This window comes from Humulus lupulus, chromosome 2, assembly GCF_963169125.1.
Source record: "Humulus lupulus chromosome 2, drHumLupu1.1, whole genome shotgun sequence".
Taxonomy (NCBI): Eukaryota; Viridiplantae; Streptophyta; class Magnoliopsida; order Rosales; family Cannabaceae; genus Humulus; species Humulus lupulus.
In genome coordinates this window covers 293,812,852-293,831,346 of record NC_084794.1, presented here as the reverse complement: position 1 = coordinate 293,831,346, position 18,495 = coordinate 293,812,852, and the positions used below count along the sequence as shown (strand labels likewise).

General features: G+C 34.3%; 1 protein-coding gene across 1 annotated transcript; it reads left to right on the top strand.

Moving 5' to 3' along the window:
* The first annotated feature begins 9,994 nt into the window (after positions 1-9,994).
* LOC133819856 (probable sucrose-phosphate synthase 3) lies at positions 9,995-17,330 on the top strand. Its single transcript, XM_062253224.1, has 12 exons — positions 9,995-10,366; positions 11,008-11,240; positions 11,469-11,532; positions 11,639-12,337; positions 12,562-12,696; positions 12,777-12,908; positions 12,984-13,160; positions 13,254-13,307; positions 13,405-13,467; positions 13,664-14,617; positions 14,712-14,839; positions 16,476-17,330. Exons 1-12 carry the CDS (start codon positions 10,079-10,081, stop codon positions 16,762-16,764), a joined length of 3,216 nt encoding a protein of 1,071 aa, XP_062109208.1. The 5' UTR covers positions 9,995-10,078; the 3' UTR covers positions 16,765-17,330.
* Positions 17,331-18,495: the final 1,165 nt, after the last annotated feature.

Genomic DNA, 18,495 nt, shown 5'->3' with positions numbered 1-18,495 from the left:
GTTGGTGGCGTTGTTATACCTTAACGTAGAGCTATGGCTCAGGTCTAAGGTTTCCAGCCTAAAAACTTAAACGCTTCATATATCATAACATATAACAAATCATGAACATAGAGTAATCCACATATCCATCAACATAAGAACACATACTTGCACATAATTCATATCATTCTTAACCAAGTAAGACATCTTTCACATATCACAGAATTCATCAATTACATATCACACAACACCCTTATGGTGTTCATATAACCATTCTTCACATACTTATCATATGCATCATCATCATACCATACTTAACTCATCAGATGTACACAATCAATGTAGTCATGCATCTTACACTTAAGCACAAAAGGTGAGATTTACTTACCTTAGGTCCTTAGCTTATTTTAAAATTCCTCACCAAGAGTCAATCAATCAAATCCATACAAATCCTATTCAAGGCACATCATTTATTAAATTCTATCAAAATCATAAATATACACTATTGATAGTGTATATTAACAATACCAGAAACTATATAAATGATAATAATAATTATTATCAACGTAATGCAAATAACTCTTCATATAAAACCATGCTTTAAACCTTGCTCATAAGATAATGTACCCTTATGATAATAATAATAATAATCCCAACAAAATAATAATTATCGTCTATAATTAAACTTATTTCGATATTAATAACAAAATACTTCAATATCAATACGTATATGGATGTATATATTCAAATAGTCATTTTATAAAAGAAATCATATTTTTAACATAAAGTTGTAATAATCAAAATAATGATAATAATATAAATATAAATATTTATATTATTATTAATTAGTCATAATATCAATTCCAGTGATATAATAAATATACTTTCTCCAAACTTCACTGGTCTTACAAATATCAATAACTGTAAGAAACTAATATTTGATATTATTTTAATATTCAAATATTAATATACAATAATAATTAAAATTACTTAATCATAATAATTTCCATATTAATATAAAATCAATTAAATATGTATTTTTATACTTGATTTAATATCTAATATTTTCTAGAAAATTAGACAGCACAACGGCTATAAAGTGGACAATTCCAAAATCAAAACCTGTATAAAAAATATATATAATCTCAGACAGCCAGTAAATTACAGAAAATATTCCATATATCAATAATATATAATTATATACTATAAATACACATAATAGCAATTACTCTAATCAATCACAATTAAATCACAATATATAGGTTAAAGAAATTATACCAAAATGATCGGGTTCCACAATAAGTCAAACGATGATTTTCTGAGACTCAAAACGTACTTCGGAACCTCGAACACTAAGTTTCGACCGTCGATCTACGGCGGATCGCGGTGGCTCGTGGTGGGCCCACCACCCAAATATGGTAGATGTAGGAACAAGTTATTGGGTTTTGAAGCCCACAACACGAGGAGCACGATGGTGGTGACGGATCGGCAAACGGATGCCCGAGGTGGCCGAATCGCAACTTTGAAGTCGCGGGGTGGCCGAACTTAAATCGAGTGGTTGAGGCGTTTAATCGGCGAGTGAGCTCTAGATTCCCGCGGAGATCGATAGTTCGGAGGCCTCTGAATCCAACGGTCAGGCGCGTGGCTAAAAATGGTGGCCGGAAAGTACTCCTGCGTCGTCGGCAACAGTAATACGCAGAGGAGAGAGAGAGAGAGAGAGAGAGAGAGAGAGAGAGGGAGAGAGTTTCTGAGGAGAGAGAGAGAGAGGGGCTCGGGTAAAAAGAAAGGCTGAAGCCTTTTATTTTATTTTATTTATTTATTATTATTTTTTTTAATTTATTTTTAAAAATTACACTTGGACCCAAAATACTAAAATTCTTTTCAAATAAGCCCTTTAGCCAAACTTTCTTAATTTTATAAAAATCCCCAATTAAAATTATATGACATTTGGGTCCAATACTTGACTACTCAAGTTTCTCTTTCTTTAATCTCATTAAAAACATAAAATCATATTTTAAACACTATTTTTCCATTACTATTTCTTAAATTTGTAAAGTTGTACATTTTATGTATTAAAACTTTGATTTATAATAAATAAATGTATTATGAAAATATTGGATATTACACCTCATGTGATGCAGATGCCGAACAATCTAAAAATTATGTATTTATTTAACATCACTCATTAGTTAATTATTATCTACTAGTGTGGCATGAGTATGAATGGTCTTTAGTAACTAGGATTGATAGTGATACCTATGTCCCCTTCACCATGCACTATTGAACCCCATCAAATAAGATAGCAAAATGTGCCACCCCTTTTCCCAATTTTTGAATTAAAGAAAAAAAAAAAGGAGAGATCAATATATTATAAATGCTTTGCCACAAAGAAAAAAAAAATACATGTGTCAAGGAAGGAAAACAATAATCTTAGGGATGGTGTAATATTTTAATGGGAATGTTAATATTCAATATTTCATGTTTGGTATGATGTTTTTCTTTTTTTAAACATGAGAAAATTATTACTATGGAAATAAAATTACTCTATCAGATCAGAGAGTAATCTTAAATAATTTTAAAAAATGTGAATTTTAAACATCCTCATATTCTACATGTATTTTTAATTTAAATTAATTTTTCAAAATAATGTATAAAATTTATATATTTAACCAAATAATGCTATTCAATTGACAAGAATCTAATTTAATATTCACGTGCACAACCAAACACAGTTTATAAGTTTCCAAACAGTCATATCCTCTTCATTAATATTCCAGTTAATCAAATTATATTTTGAACTTCAATTTTAGTATGAATATATACATCTTCAATAAATTATAAGTTATTTTCTAGATGATATCTTATAAAGGGTTAAATTTAATTGTAATCTTTTAAATTATTATGCTTGAAACTCAATTTTAAATCCAACCATTCATAATATGCCAACTCAAGTAGCGTTCGCTACCATGTGTTACCTCATGCCAAAACTCTTTTTAGGTTAGAAAAAGAAACATGACACCATTGCAATCTATAATTACACATAAACCAAGCTATAAGTCATTCTCAATCAATCTAAACCGATTCATACATATAATGCAACATAATAAAACACAATCATATACATTAACTCCTTGAATCCAACTTTTTAACACCAAATAATGTATATTAGTGATAAGTAGTAGTAGTGAATGAGACATGTTTCAATGGGTGAAAGACAATTCATAAGAAAGCAAAATGAATTAGGAATAGTGGAACAAGTAAGCATATGAGAAAGACAAGAATGTTACATGTGAAAAAGATAACCACATGTACCTACACATTCCTTTCTTTCATCAATAATTAAGGTATGTTTTTATTGTCTTTATTGTAACGAGTCATATGGGTAAGCCCATACAACAAAATTGACACTTACAATGATGTGTATGGATAGATAGGAATGAAAAAAGAAAAAAAAAATTCTCCAACCACATATTTAGTTACAAAAAACAAATACAAAACATATTTACTTTTGTTTTTTTTTTAAATACTTGACTCATTTTGTGTATTTTAACAATCTGATTTTTTTTAAAAGGTAAAAGAAAATATCCATTAACAATAGGTTAATTAATCGGACGTAGGCCATTACATGAAGATGATGCTTGTAAAGCAAAATCAACCAATATAGGCTTACAAAATCGTTTACAATAAACAGGAGAAAGAAAGCCCTAACATAAACTTCAACTAATGATAAAATATAGCACTAGCATTCAAGCATCCAACGAGTGCGAAGTAATCTAGATTTCCTCTCCACATAGACAAATGACAAATCAACCCGATCAATGACTGTCAGTCAATGAACTTCCAAAAGAAGGGGGAAATAACAATCCCCTTATTCAAATAAGAAGTAGATGACATGAACATCAGACCAACCATTCATAGGTGCCCTGACACTAGAGATTGGGGTACCCCGTAACATGGGGTCCATAGAGATCTAGGAATCCCCTAGATATGGAAACTAAGGAGAGAATCATTGAAACCCCCGCATAAACGGATTGAACAAATCAATATAAACCCAACCACTCAATAGGACTCAAAGTTATCCCCCTCGCCATACAAACTAAAACCCATACTAATCTAGCAGGGGCAGTGTAACGCCCCAACTCCAGGGACCGTTACGGTGTGCCTTGTAAACAGTGCTAAACTCGCTAACCGAGTCATTTGGCCAAAATCGTGAACTAAGTATGATTAGCGGTTTAGGGATTAAAAGTTCTGGTTAAGATGTAACGTTTCACTAGAACGTTTAATATATACATTGGGATCCCAAAAAAAAAGTTTCAGAGTCTACTACAGAAAATATTTACAACAGGCCGTTCTAAGCGGCAAAACAGGGTTCAACCCTAGTTCCTCTTCAAACCTCGGCCGTGGCGGACGAGCAGCTGCATATGTACACGTCATCACCTAAGCTCTCCAACTCAAGGATGGTCCAACTTCCTTTTGCCCTTACCTGCACCACTTAGCACCTGTGAGCCGAAGCCCAGCAAGAAAACACAATAAAGCATGATATAATATCAACAATAACCATAATAGCCATTCAGGACCAACTGTCCAAAACAGATAGGTGACAATAGCCAAAAGTCACAGAAGTGGGTACAGCTCCCTCTAGCCATGTGACGATAGGGTCACCAGGGCTTAATTGATAAGTGGTTCTTTCATAAGTTCGATCAGGATAGGTGCATGGTGATTGGTCACCAACATAACCATCCTCCCGACTCTAGAGTCGTAACTAAGGACAACATCCCCCAGCCATGTGACAAACAGTCACCGGGGTCATATACCTTGGCTATGAACATCTGGTCTTAGACCAGGCAAGCGCTTATAAGTTCTTCGACTCTAGGGTCGGTCCAGCATTAATGCCATAGAGCCATTCAATGCATGATCATCGACTTTAGGGTCGGTCCAGCATTAATGCCATAGAGCCATTCAATGCATGATCATCGACTTTAGGGTCGGTCCAGCATTAATGCCATAAACAAGTAGGTCATGCCACGAAACATATATCACATGTTCAATATCCATAAACAAGGTATTCAGCATGCTTACTAAACAGGTACTAGTACAATTAGGAGCATGCACAACACAGAGGCTCAAGCTCTGAACGATATCATACCCAGTATACAAAGCATGTCCTAATCACATGTTTCTCGTGCAACACAGGCATCATACTTAACAATCCAACATGCACCAGTAATAGCCATGCATGTCACGTTCAATAATCAACCAACATGCATCAAGAATAGCCATGCATGTCATACTCAATAATCAACCAACATGCATCAATAATAGCCATGCATGTCACATATACACAGGGTGCAGTTTTCTTACCTCAGATTCGAGCTAGAACCAATATAAGAACGACCCCTGAGAACGATCAACCTTTAAGCCCTTAGCGGTCACCTAATCATAACCAAATATGGAACACCATCAATAACATGATAATCAAAGGTTTTCAATCCAATATCTAGCCTCCAAGAGATCGATCCAACCCAATCCAAGTAGTAGGGACACTCCCGAGGCCCATAGCTAAGTTCTCGGGGTCAAAACGAGCAAACGAGGTGAAAACAGGGCAAGGGCTGCGGCCCTAGCACCTTGGGCCGCGACCCCCAGGGTTCTCTGAGGCAAGGGCTGCAGCGCCCTCCATCAAGGGCCGCAACGCCCAACAAGGCCAATTTCCTGACACCTGCTTCATCGAACTAGGGCCGCGGCGCACAAGAGCAGGGCCGCGGCCCCCAACCCTGGGCCATTCCCAAACGTGTTTTAAGCACTTCAAATCCTCCAAAAACATACCCAAACATTCCCCAATCATCAAATCAAAGTTCCCAAGCTTCCCAATACTCCAAAACCCTCAAAACCCAAGGTTCATACTAACCCAAAACTCAACAATTCACAAAATCCAATTCTAAGCTTAAAAACTTTAAAAAACTTCAAACTTCAAACTTAGATTACCTTTGATTGGGTTGTTTTCCGTCAAATCCTTCGGTTAAGAAGCTTCCAATCTTTCTTAGAATCGCTATGCCTCAACCCTCGCTTGATTCCGACTCCTAGAACTCAAGATTTCCTCAAAAATACTCAAACGGTATAACAGACTGTCGAGAGAGAGAGAACGAGAGGTTTTCTAACATACGTTCTTATCTGGGAAGCTACTTCAAGCTTAAGTAACATCAAATAAAACCTAGTGCTCGGGGTCCCGAAAACACCCCCGGGGATACTATAGTCAAAACTTCCAGAACTCCATCATGATCTCAAATACTCCCAATCTATCACCAAATAAACATTTCTATTACCCCGAAATTGACCCCGTTATGACAAAACCGCTAATCCATATATATGACTGTCTCATGCCGAATTGCTCGAATATATCTCCATAATAATAAAATCTCATTCACAAATTACAATATGCACCCAATTTACAATTATGCCCTCAGCAGGCCAAATTACCAAAATGCCCTTATCATTATAAATACACCCATATGCATGCATCTATAATCATATAATAATATAATTCACATTAACACGCATATGATCATTAAATACCATAATAAATCAATTATGGCCCTCCCGACCTCCTAATCAAGGTCCTAAACCTTATTAGGAAATTTGGGGCATTACAGGCAGTGGAAAAACTCCACCTTTATTCTAGAAATGAAACAAAATAAAACCAAGACATCAGAACACAAAAAGAGTGAAATCCCAAGGAATTCCAACAATGACCCATCCCTGAAATATCCTACTCTTTTGATAATTTTCAATTAACGAATGTTAAATGGAGTGGGAACAGGGATGGGGATGGCACTTTCGTCTCAATGGGGCCCGTTTAATTTTTTATATATATATTTTGTAATATTTTATATGTATTTTATGTTTTTTAACGTGTTATTGTAGTACATTAGTAGTTTTTTTTTTATATATTTTAAATTTTATTTGGGATAAAGTTTAGTATTTGAAATCATAAATATTGTGTAATATTTTAATTTACATATCATTTATGTTTTTTATTTTAAAATTTTAATTTTTCAATAAATAAGTTACAAGTAGGAATTCCTCACCCCAATAGGAGATTTCTCATCCCGCCCCCGACCAGGAAGAAGCGAGGATGGGGCGAAGACGGGGACGATGATTAAAATTATAAATGGGGACGGAGATTGGGGCAGCATTCCCCACCCAGTGTGCATTATTATGAATAAATTGAAAATGAATCTTAAAATAAAATAAAAAAAGTGATCCACCTCTAATAAAAATTTAAAAGTCAATTTTTTTTTGGGTACCTCTAATATTTGTTTTCTAAACTGCCAGTTAATATAAATCTGTCTTTCTTCAAGCCTAAGACAGAAAATACATTACGAAAGGGTTTTTGTATGTAAGTGCATAATCTTGAGTTAGGATTATCGTTCTCAAGATTCGATCCAAGATCCCCTCTAATGACAGTGATAGGACTTATTTATAGAGATTTTATTGGGCTTTGGGCCTTAAAAGTATGAAATTGACACTACACTCATAATGTGTGTCTTTTACAACTAAATATGAAATAAAATACATTCAAAATATAGTTACATAAATATATCGTGAAATGTGGATTGATCTGGTCGTTTGAAGCTGCTTATGAAGTCTTCATTCAACCAGTGTTATGTCTTTGAGCAAGTTAAATGTTGCTTGTTGTTTACTTCTTCGATCAACAACCTTAGTTATTTTCAAGTAAACTCGTGGAGGCAACTTTTCATCTTCTGGTTGAGGCCATTCGACCAAAGCTAGTGAAATGAATGTCTTTTGTTGCCATGTGTCATTTTATTATGCCACGTCATCATGTCTATCTGTGGCATAAACAGTGAGGTATCTGATTACCACTATCAAAATCATTTTTAGTTTTTAAGTGATGTGGTGGTAACTGGTTACAACTATAAACATAATTTTGATTTTTAGAATAATGTATCATTATCAAAATATCAATTGAATTGTAACTTGTTACTTAGTCAGATATTATAGAAAAAAATATATATGAAAAAAATAAACTAAATTGATCGTGATGGTAACTGGTTATAGCTAGGTCTGAAGAAAAAAAATTAGATCTGAAAAAAAAAAACTAGTTGCGATGGTAACTAATTACTTAGCCAGATTTCGAAAAAAATCTAAATTTATCATAATCGTAAAAAAAATCAATTTCATAAAAAGCTTATTGTCTAAAAGAGATCAAGAAGTTACGAGTAATAACAAAAATAAAGTTTAAACATGTTGTTTTCCACTCGCATAAAAAAAATAGTGCAACAAATTATTTGAACTTTATTTTTTACAATGTAAATTATTTGAAATTTTTTAAAAATTTGCAAGATACTCTAAATAACTACAATATACATAGTCATTAAAAAATATACGCCGAAAATATTCTCAAGCTAAAAACTAGAGAGGGTACACTGGTATGCCCATTTTTGGAGTGCACCTGAAAACTATCCAACCCAAATATATAGATACTCCATTAATTAAAAAGAAATTAATTATTTTTAACACTTTCTCAGTATATTTTTTTGACATTCTTTAATTTTCTTTTTTGTTAATTTTAATAATTTTATTTTATTTTGTATTTTTATAAAAAAAATTTACTTTGACAAATTTTTATATTTTTTTGTTTTAATCTAAATATTTAAAATATATTATTTATATGTACTTATTAGAATAATAAAAAAGAAAAAATATATATGTATAAGTTGAAAAAAAATATTATATATTAATTTTTAATAAAAATAGAATATCACGAAAAAAACAAAAGTAGAATATCTTAATTAAATTTCCTAGTGTTAATACTTAATACAATGTCTATTACAGAAATAGCTAGAAAAACGCAGTGAGAAACGATGATATTTTGGAAAGAGTGAAAAAGTGAGAATTTTCCTTAAAAACAAATTAATTATATATTTTTTTTTATATAATATATATTTGGAAATATAATTATTTGTTATTATGTCTTTTATGGAATTATATATTTAGTATTTTATATTTTTAATAATATTTAGTATCTAGATTCAAATGTGAATAATAAAATTTTATTAATATGATTAAACTACATTTAATTATACATAATTAATTAATTAATAATGGTAGTTTAGTTATATTAATAAAATTTTATTGATAAAATTTAAATTGAATGTACCAAATATGTACGATTTTAAATTATAATATTGTATTTTGATTAAACAAAGAGTATCAAGTGACTATTTTCTCTATCTATTTAGAGAATGGTTAAGAGGAACTGGGAGTACTCAACAGGAAAAAATTGAGAACTACTTAGGAGTAGTTAACTAAATTAGACATTAAATATATTTAGTTGAACTTTACCTACTATTATAATGAGACTTCCCAAATTATTCTTATTTGAGCATATGATTCTAAGTGTTGTTGTAATGTATATTATATGTATCATATTATAGTTAAATTGGAAATACATTCTAATTGTAGCATGTTTAAGGAGAAAAAAAAATGTAATTGAATGGATATAATATGTACATTAATTGAAAATTTGAGTACTAAAATAAAAATTAAAAATAGTGGATAAAAATTAAAATTAATCATTTAAAATGGATACCGAATCTAATTTACACTGCTCAACACTATATAGCATGTTGCTATTGATAAAATCTCATATTGAGTTTTCCATAATTTAATTTAATAACTTAATTAATTAAATATCGCCAACAATTAAAATGACAACAACACTTATATATTTAATACTAGATACAAGCAATGTAATATGCACATTTACTTAGTTTTAATTATAGAATTTATTAATTATTTTTATTAAATTTATATTAATGTCATCTAAATTTTGAAATAAATATTTTATTTTAATTAAATAATTAATTTATTTTAATTAATATATTTAGATCCTATTAACACGTCTACATTCTGTACCACGTGGCATCTGACCATAGTTTCACGTATATTTATAACTACTCATCATGAATAACCGAACATTACCTCAATCTTGGTCTCTCTCTCTATACATTCTTTTCATTTTCATTACATTTCCATGGCAACACAGACGCATTAATTTTCTCGAGAAAGTAAGGTCAGAAAAATGGCGGGGAACGAGTGGATTAATGGGTACTTGGAAGCCATATTGGACACTGGAGCTTCCGCCATTGAAGAGCAGAAGCAGAGTACTGTGCCTGTGAATTTGAGAGAGAGCACTGGCCATTTCAATCCCACTAAGTACTTTGTGGAAGAGGTGGTCACGGGGGTCGACGAGTCCGACCTTCATCGCACATGGATCAAAGTCGTTGCCACGCGCAACACGCGCGAGCGCAGTTCCAGGCTCGAGAATATGTGTTGGCGTATTTGGCACCTTACCCGCAAGAAGAAGCAGGTTCGGAATTGATGTTCTCTATGTGTTTGTTATTTTCTTTTGTTTGAGTTTGGATCAAATGGGAGTTGTTTGTTTACTCAGATATTGTTTCATCAACTTACATGAGTTCCTTCCAGTTACATATTATGTTTCTTTGATCGTATGGGTTGAATCTTGAAACAGGCTTGGATTACTTTTCTAGATTGGTCACAATACAACGGTCATTTCCGCTATAGATTCAATCTGGATGTTTTGTATAGTTGGTATCTTGAAATTTCAGAATGATGAGAGAAAATCTATGTCGAAAAGAAAAATGATGGCGTTAAGAGAAGTTGTCGATATGTTAGTTTTTTCTTTAAAAAAACTATACCTTGAAGTTTGTTCTCATTGATCTTGGCATTAAGTGAGTCTTGAAAGGGTCTTAAATTCTTAAGCTGAAGTTTGAGACACATAAAAATTGGAACTGCAGTATGTTGATCACAATTCTTTTCTCCTTTGCTGATTTTAACAGGCAGCACTTTTTGTTTATGCTTGAAATTTTAAGAGTAACACTACTTTCCTTGTACTTAGTGGTCTTTGGCAGTTGGCACCAATGGCCGCTGCAAGGGAACAAACTAACCATCATTCGTGCCCAATTATTAATTTGTGAGTTTACTATATAGTTGGAATGGGAGGAACTACAACGGCTTGCAAACCGTAGATGGGAGCGGGAACAAGGACGCAAGGATGCAACTGAAGACATGTCCGAAGACCTGTCTGAGGGAGAAAAAGGAGATGGTTTGGGGGAGATGGTACCTTGTGAGACCCCAAGGCAAAGGTTCCAGCGTAACATTTCCAACTTGGATGTATGGTCGGATGATAAAAAGGAAAAGAAACTTTATATTGTTCTTATAAGGTATGATTTTATTTCTCTGTCATGTTTGATTAATAGATATAAGCTAGCTATCTAGATCCAACTAACTCTTAGGCTCTGTATGTGAGTCTTTGAAGTGTGACTAGCTCCTAAATGTCGTTAAACAGAGAAACAGAATCATTCTCAAGCTGCTTAAAAATATGCCACATGGGTAATTATTAGGCAATTATGTGAGTCTTAATTACAATGACAACTTTTGTTCATGTGTAGTTTGCATGGTTTGGTTCGTGGAGAAAACATGGAGCTTGGCCGAGATTCTGATACTGGCGGGCAGGTATCTTCTGACCATGGTTTGGTATCCCTCAATGAATAAATGGTACTAACGCTTAAATACTTTTTTCATGGTCTACTTGTTTACATCCTTCTGAAACTTATAATAGGTCAAATACGTGGTGGAGCTCGCTAGAGCTCTTGCTAGGATGCCTGGGGTTTACAGAGTGGATCTTTTTACTCGTCAAATTTCTTCTCCAGATGTTGATTGGAGCTACGGTGAACCAACAGATATGCTAACTACTGGCCTGGATGATGGTGATGGCACTGATGCAGGAGAGAGCAGCGGGGCATATATTGTGAGGATCCCCTTTGGTCCCCGGGATAAGTACTTGAGCAAAGAATTACTCTGGCCCTATATTCAAGAATTTGTAGATGGAGCTCTAGCTCACATTCTTAATATGTCAAAAGTTTTGGCTGAACAAATTGGTGGGGGCCAACCCATTTGGCCTTATGTGATACATGGGCACTATGCAGATGCAGGGGATAGTGCTGCTCTTCTTTCGGGTGCTTTAAATGTTCCAATGGTTTTGACTGGACACTCACTTGGGAGGAATAAGCTTGAACAGCTTCTCAAGCAAGGGCGCCAATCAAAGGAGGATATCAATTCAACATATAGGATCACTAGAAGGATAGAAGGAGAAGAGCTAGCACTTGATGCTGCAGAACTTGTTATTACTAGTACTAAACAGGAGATTGAAGAACAATGGGGACTTTATGATGGGTTTGATGTCAGGCTTGAGAAAGTGTTGCGTGCTCGTGCCAGACGAGGGGTCAATTGCTATGGGAGATTTATGCCAAGGATGGTGGTAAGAATCTGGATTCTTTCCCTCTTACTTCATTTTCTGGATCATTCTATAAGTACCTTCTGCCTTGGTTTTGGAAAATTTATTTGCAATAACCTGAAAAGAGGAACAAGAAGTTTATTTTTGCTTATGTCAGTTCTCACTTCTTACATCATTATATCAGTGCATTGGACCTATTTTCCTTCCTTTTATTTTTCTTCATTAGTACTCAAACAGCTTATGTGTAGGTTATTCCTCCTGGCATGGATTTCAGCAATGTTGTAGTCCAAGATGATGGCCTTGAAGTTGATGGAGAACTTACACAACTTATTAGTGGTCTAGATGAATCTTCACCAAAATCATTTCCACCAATATGGTCAGAAGTAAGTGTGTAGTTCTTGTTACTTGCCACTCGTGAACATTTGAGTCTTGTTATCGCCTTACAATAACCTCTTTTTGGTAGGTGATGCATTTTCTTTCAAACCCTCATAAACCAATGATCTTGGCTCTATCAAGGCCAGATCCCAAGAAGAACTTAACTACTCTTTTGAAGGCCTTTGGAGAATGTCGTCCACTAAGAGAACTCGCTAATCTTGTAAGTAGGTTTTTGCAATAACTCTAGCAGGCTTCCAAAAATGTCAATAATAAAAATTGATATGTTTCTACACAGACACTAATTATGGGGAATAGAGACAATATTGATGAGATGTCTGGTGGAAATGCTAGTGTTCTTACCACAGTGTTAAAATTAATTGACAAGTACGACCTATATGGGCAAGTAGCTTATCCAAAGCATCACAAACAATCTGATGTACCCGATATATACCGACTTGCAGCGAAGACAAAGGTTTGCACTAGTGAACAATTCCTATTGGTAGCCTTTTGTTTTTTATTTAGTGATATTTTCACTTGATAATTATAAAGTGGTTGAATATTGCAGGGAGTTTTCATAAATCCAGCATTAGTGGAGCCTTTTGGGCTTACTTTGATTGAGGTTTGTTTTTATTCAGCACCATCTCTTTTATTTATGGGATCCTTTTTTTCTCCACAAATCTACAAGTTTGGTTTAATTTATGTTTGAAATAACACAGGCAGCGGCACATGGGCTACCAATGGTGGCTACAAAAAATGGTGGACCAGTGGACATTCATCGGGTAAAATGTTATATCTGTTTTTTTTTTCCAATCTAACTATTTATTGTGGTAGACATTAGAGGTACAAAACTACTGAAAAAGCAAATTCATAGACACTATTCAGCTACAGTTTGTGGATGTAATGGTCATTCTTAGTTTAAACGTTCTCCTTTCTAAAAAAAAAGTACTAATTGATATATTCTATTGTGGATTTTAGGCTCTGAATAATGGTTTGCTAGTGGATCCTCATGATCAGCAAAACATTGCTGACGCACTGCTAAAGTTGTTATCAGAGAAAAATTTATGGCATGAGTGCAGAAATAATGGTTGGAAGAACATACACCTTTTCTCATGGCCAGAACACTGCCGTACTTACCTAACCAGGGTGGCAGCCTGTCGTATGAGACACCCACAGTGGCAAACTGACACCCCAGATGATGAAATAGTTGCTGAGGAGTCTTTCAATGATTCACTTAGGGATGTTCAAGATATGTCACTTAGGCTCTCAGTTGATGGAGAAAAAAATTCGTTGAATGAATCTTTCGATGTGTCTTCTGCTGTTGCTGATCCCGAGCTTCATGATCAAGTGAAAAGGGTATTAAGCAAGATAAAGAAACCAGAATCTGGTCTACCTGACAAAGATGCCATGACAAAGCATCTTGAATACGTGCCAAGCAAGTATCCCATGTTAAGGTGGAGGCGAAAATTGATGGTTATAGCACTTGATTGCTATGAAAGCAATGGAGCTCCTGACAAAAAGATGATTAATATCGTGCGAGAGATAATCGAGGCTATACGGTTAGACACTCAAATTGCCAGAGTCTCAGGTTTTGCTTTATCAACAGCTATGCCAGTGTCAGAAACAATAGAATTCTTGAAGTTGGGAAGGTTTCAGGCGAATGAGTTTGATGTACTGATTTGCAGTAGTGGAAGTGAAATATACTACCCTGGTACTTACACAGAGGAAGATGGAAAGCTTTTCCCTGATCCAGATTATGCATCACATATCGACTACCGTTGGGGATGTGAAGGTTTAAAGAAAACTATTTGGAAGCTGTTGAATATCAATGAAGGGAAAGAGAACTCAGATCAGTCTTCTTGCCTCATTGATGAAGATTCAAAATCAACCAATGCACACTGCATCTCTTACCTAATAAAGGATCCCAGTAAGGTATATTAAGCTCCTTAATGAGAGGTTTAACAGTAAAGAAGAAGTTTGGTTTTCATTTTAGATGTTCTCAAGACAAGAACATGATCTATTGCAGGTAATGAAAGTACATGAGTTGAGGCAGAAATTTAGGATGCGAGGGATACGTTGTCATCCTATGTACTGCAGGAACTCAACGAGAATGCAAGTTGTTCCTCTATTTGCGTCACGAGCCCAGGCACTAAGGTACTATTGTTAATTTTACATACAGTTGCTATGATTATTGTCCAACACAGAAGCTGGTAGCATATTTTTTTTTGAAAAAGAGACAAAGGTCAGAGAGTGACCTCTTCTCAAATAAATTGAGAACCCTCACTTATGGCGGAGGAATACCGTGGTGACAATAAAAAACAACTCAAACGAACAAAAATAAACAAACATTGACAAACCAACACCCAAGGACTCACACTGAACAAACTCTAATGCGCCCATAAACTACTCCACTCCCTACAAAGATCCAAAAAAGACAAACCGTCAAAGTCTGTCGTTCTATACACCCAAGTTGCCACCCAGAACTTGATTTTATCCCAAAGGCTATCCACTACAGAAGAGACATCTTCAAAAATTCTACTATTCCTCTCCAGCCAAATTGCCCAATAAGTCGCCAAAACCGTACTCTGCCACAAACGAGCCATCCTTCGCCCGCCCCCCAGATGGCACAGGAACAGTTGAGAACAAGAAGAAGGCATACACCAAGAGACCCCGAACTCTGTCAGTACTTTTACCCACACCTCCCTTGCAAGGAGACAATCTAAGAAAAGATGACGAACTGATTCTACTTCATTTTTACAGCAGACGCACCAATTCGGCGAAAGATAATGGAAAGGTCTACGCCTCTGTAAATTCTCGTGAACGCTCACCTTATCCAAGAATAACAACCAACCAAACAATTTAACTTTATACGGAGCAACACTTCTCCACAAAAACTTTGCCCAATCCAACTCAGGGCCTAAATGAGCATAGCTCAAGGAATGGAAGGCGGACTTACAATTAAAAACTCCACTGGTATCGGGATTCCAATTCCTTCTGTCCTCCAAAATCGATGGGAGAGTCACCACCTGAAGCATATCCATCAATTGAACGAAATTAGTCACCTCCCAATCAAACAAGTTCCTTCTGAACCGCAAATTCCAACCTAAGGCCCCCCCTCTCGCTTCCCCGCCCAAGACTGCCAAATCTTTAATCGCACAATTCTTTGCCATGGATACCAAGAATAAATCCGGGAAGCGAGATTTCAATGTATCTTCGCCAAGCCAAACATCCTCCCAAAACCGAATCCTATCGCCCTTCCCCACCTTAAAACAAACCAGGTATGAAGTATTCACCTCTCATACAATATGAGTATTTTAAGTTCTAATTATTCCATGTTATAATAATTTATACACACATAAATTGCCACATGTTGTTATGATACTGAAAAAAGCCTTCACTCATTGTGGAGATGGCCTAGTTAGTGTCTTCCACGTTGAGATGTTGGACTATTTTTTCAGTTTAATAAAAGTTGAGAACTTTGCCCCACCCCAGCCTTTAACATAGGACAAGGTTGTGGAAAACGCATCCACCTCTTTATTTATTTTTCTTTGTAATAGCCTCTTATGAAACTGATGTTAAAAACTTCTTGTACAAGTCATGCTTCCTTGATAAACAAATTAGTTATGTATTGTAGTTTAATTGTAAATCTGCTCAGATTATGATCTAATACATCCTGAAGCAAAAACATATGGCACATATATATCTCTATACTTTGGATTTTTTTTTTCATTGTAGGAATACTCTAAGCGACTATAACGAAATTTGAAAACACTTGGTTTCTGATTCTTAGGTATTTGTTTGTGCGTTGGAAATTAAATGTGGCAAACATGTTCGTGTTCCTTGGTGAAAGTGGAGACACCGACTACGAAGAGATGATATCTGGGGCTCATAAAACCATAATTATGAAAGGAGTGGTTGCTAAGGGCTCAGAAGAGCTGCTAAGAACATCTGGAAGTTATCTGAAAGATGACATTATCCCTCCTGAGACTCCACTCATCACCTTCGTTGACGGTGAAGCAACAGCAGATCAGATTGCCAGTGCTTTGAAGCATGTCTCCAAGTCTTCTGCTGGAATGTGAGCTATCACACCCTCTTCCTTCACCATTTCTTTCTATACATATATATTTTATATATAGAAAAATTATTGGGTATTTATAGGTACTTTTAGTATTTTCGTTAAAACATGCTAGTCTTTTTTCACTTATATTGGAAGATATATTCTGTTGTGCCATATCTGGGAAAGCTTTTAAGCTGAATTTGAGATGAAGAAAAGAAGATAGAGCAAGATTTTAAGCTTGGTATATTGGAAAAATCTGTGCTCCTTCAAATGAGGGTCTTGCTTTGGCAAGAAATTTGACTTAGCATGCTAACACAATCGGACATGTCTAGTGATTGTCATTGTCAAGTATAGCAGTTTTCCAATCATCTTGTGACAACTTCAGATTGAGCTCCATTGTTGTACTCACTGGTTCACACCCCAAGTATGTTATCAACTTGTGTCATTATTTGTCAATAAATCTCACTGTTATTTTACATATTAAAATATTCAATGAGCATCAAGGGAGTATCAAAATTGACTTAAATTTAGATTCAATATTTTTTTACTGTGACCATTCAAGTTGAGTAATAAATTGTTTTAAATTCAGTTTTTTTTTTTAATATAAATATTTGGCATAAGCAATTCACTGTCAAATAATTAACCCTATTTTAGATTTTTACTTAAATGTAGCAGTACATAATCTCTCAACCAAACAAAGTTGAGACCTTTTGGCAAGTATCATTGTCAAATATTTTGGCCTTAAATGGTCAGGGACTAACCTTTTCTCAATCATTTTTCTTGATAAACTTAAGATCAACTTCAGCTTTTCCAACTTTTACAACACCTTTAGATAACACCTATTCAAATATCTGTGTTGCTTTATATGTTCTTCCTTGTAGAGAATATCCTTAATCATTGCATGTAAGTTAATCATTTCGTTAAACAAGCAGTATTGGTTAGAATTCATGAGATAATTGATGTAATATTGGTACGAGCCACAATATAGCATTATTCCAAGGTCTTGATTAGACTTATCATTATAAATTCTGCATTGTTTCAGCCCTCTTATACTTTCTTATCAATAAAACAAATTATAATTGAGTTTAATGCATACATATACATACCCAAAAAAAAATGCAAGAAATACTTGCACAAAAAATTATAAATAAAAGAGTTCAGAGACATAGAAATATATTAAAGGTAGCAAAATGGAGGAAGAATAGAGCAAAACAGAGTAAGCAACATGGATACTCACTTTAGTTTAATTCATATAAGCAAATAATATATCATGATAAAAGAATTCAATGTATATAAGAGAATTCAAGGTAGCAAACTGAGATTTATATATAAGAGAATTCAATGTTGTAAAGATCAGAAAACATCTGCAATATTTAGATTTTATATAAGAAATGGATAATGATTTTAGGATATTGAAGTGATTGTTCGCTTACCTTTATTATTAAGTGACTGCTTGTAAAAGTAATGGTAAACTTTATGAGCATTATCTTTATTTTTATTTTCTTTTGTCACAAAATACTTTTTCATATTAAGATTGTAACATAATGCATTTACAAATAGGGAAAAGAGTTTCTTCTATAAAAAAAAAACTCATTGTCTAATCTAAGAATATATTTAGCCAATTCATGAGCTGCAACATTATTATTGTGACTTATATGAGGAAAAGATTGTCTTGAAAATTTAGACAATAAAATCTTAATGTCGGAAAAAAGAACTCCTAATTCGTTGTTATACACCGTAGAATTATACAATG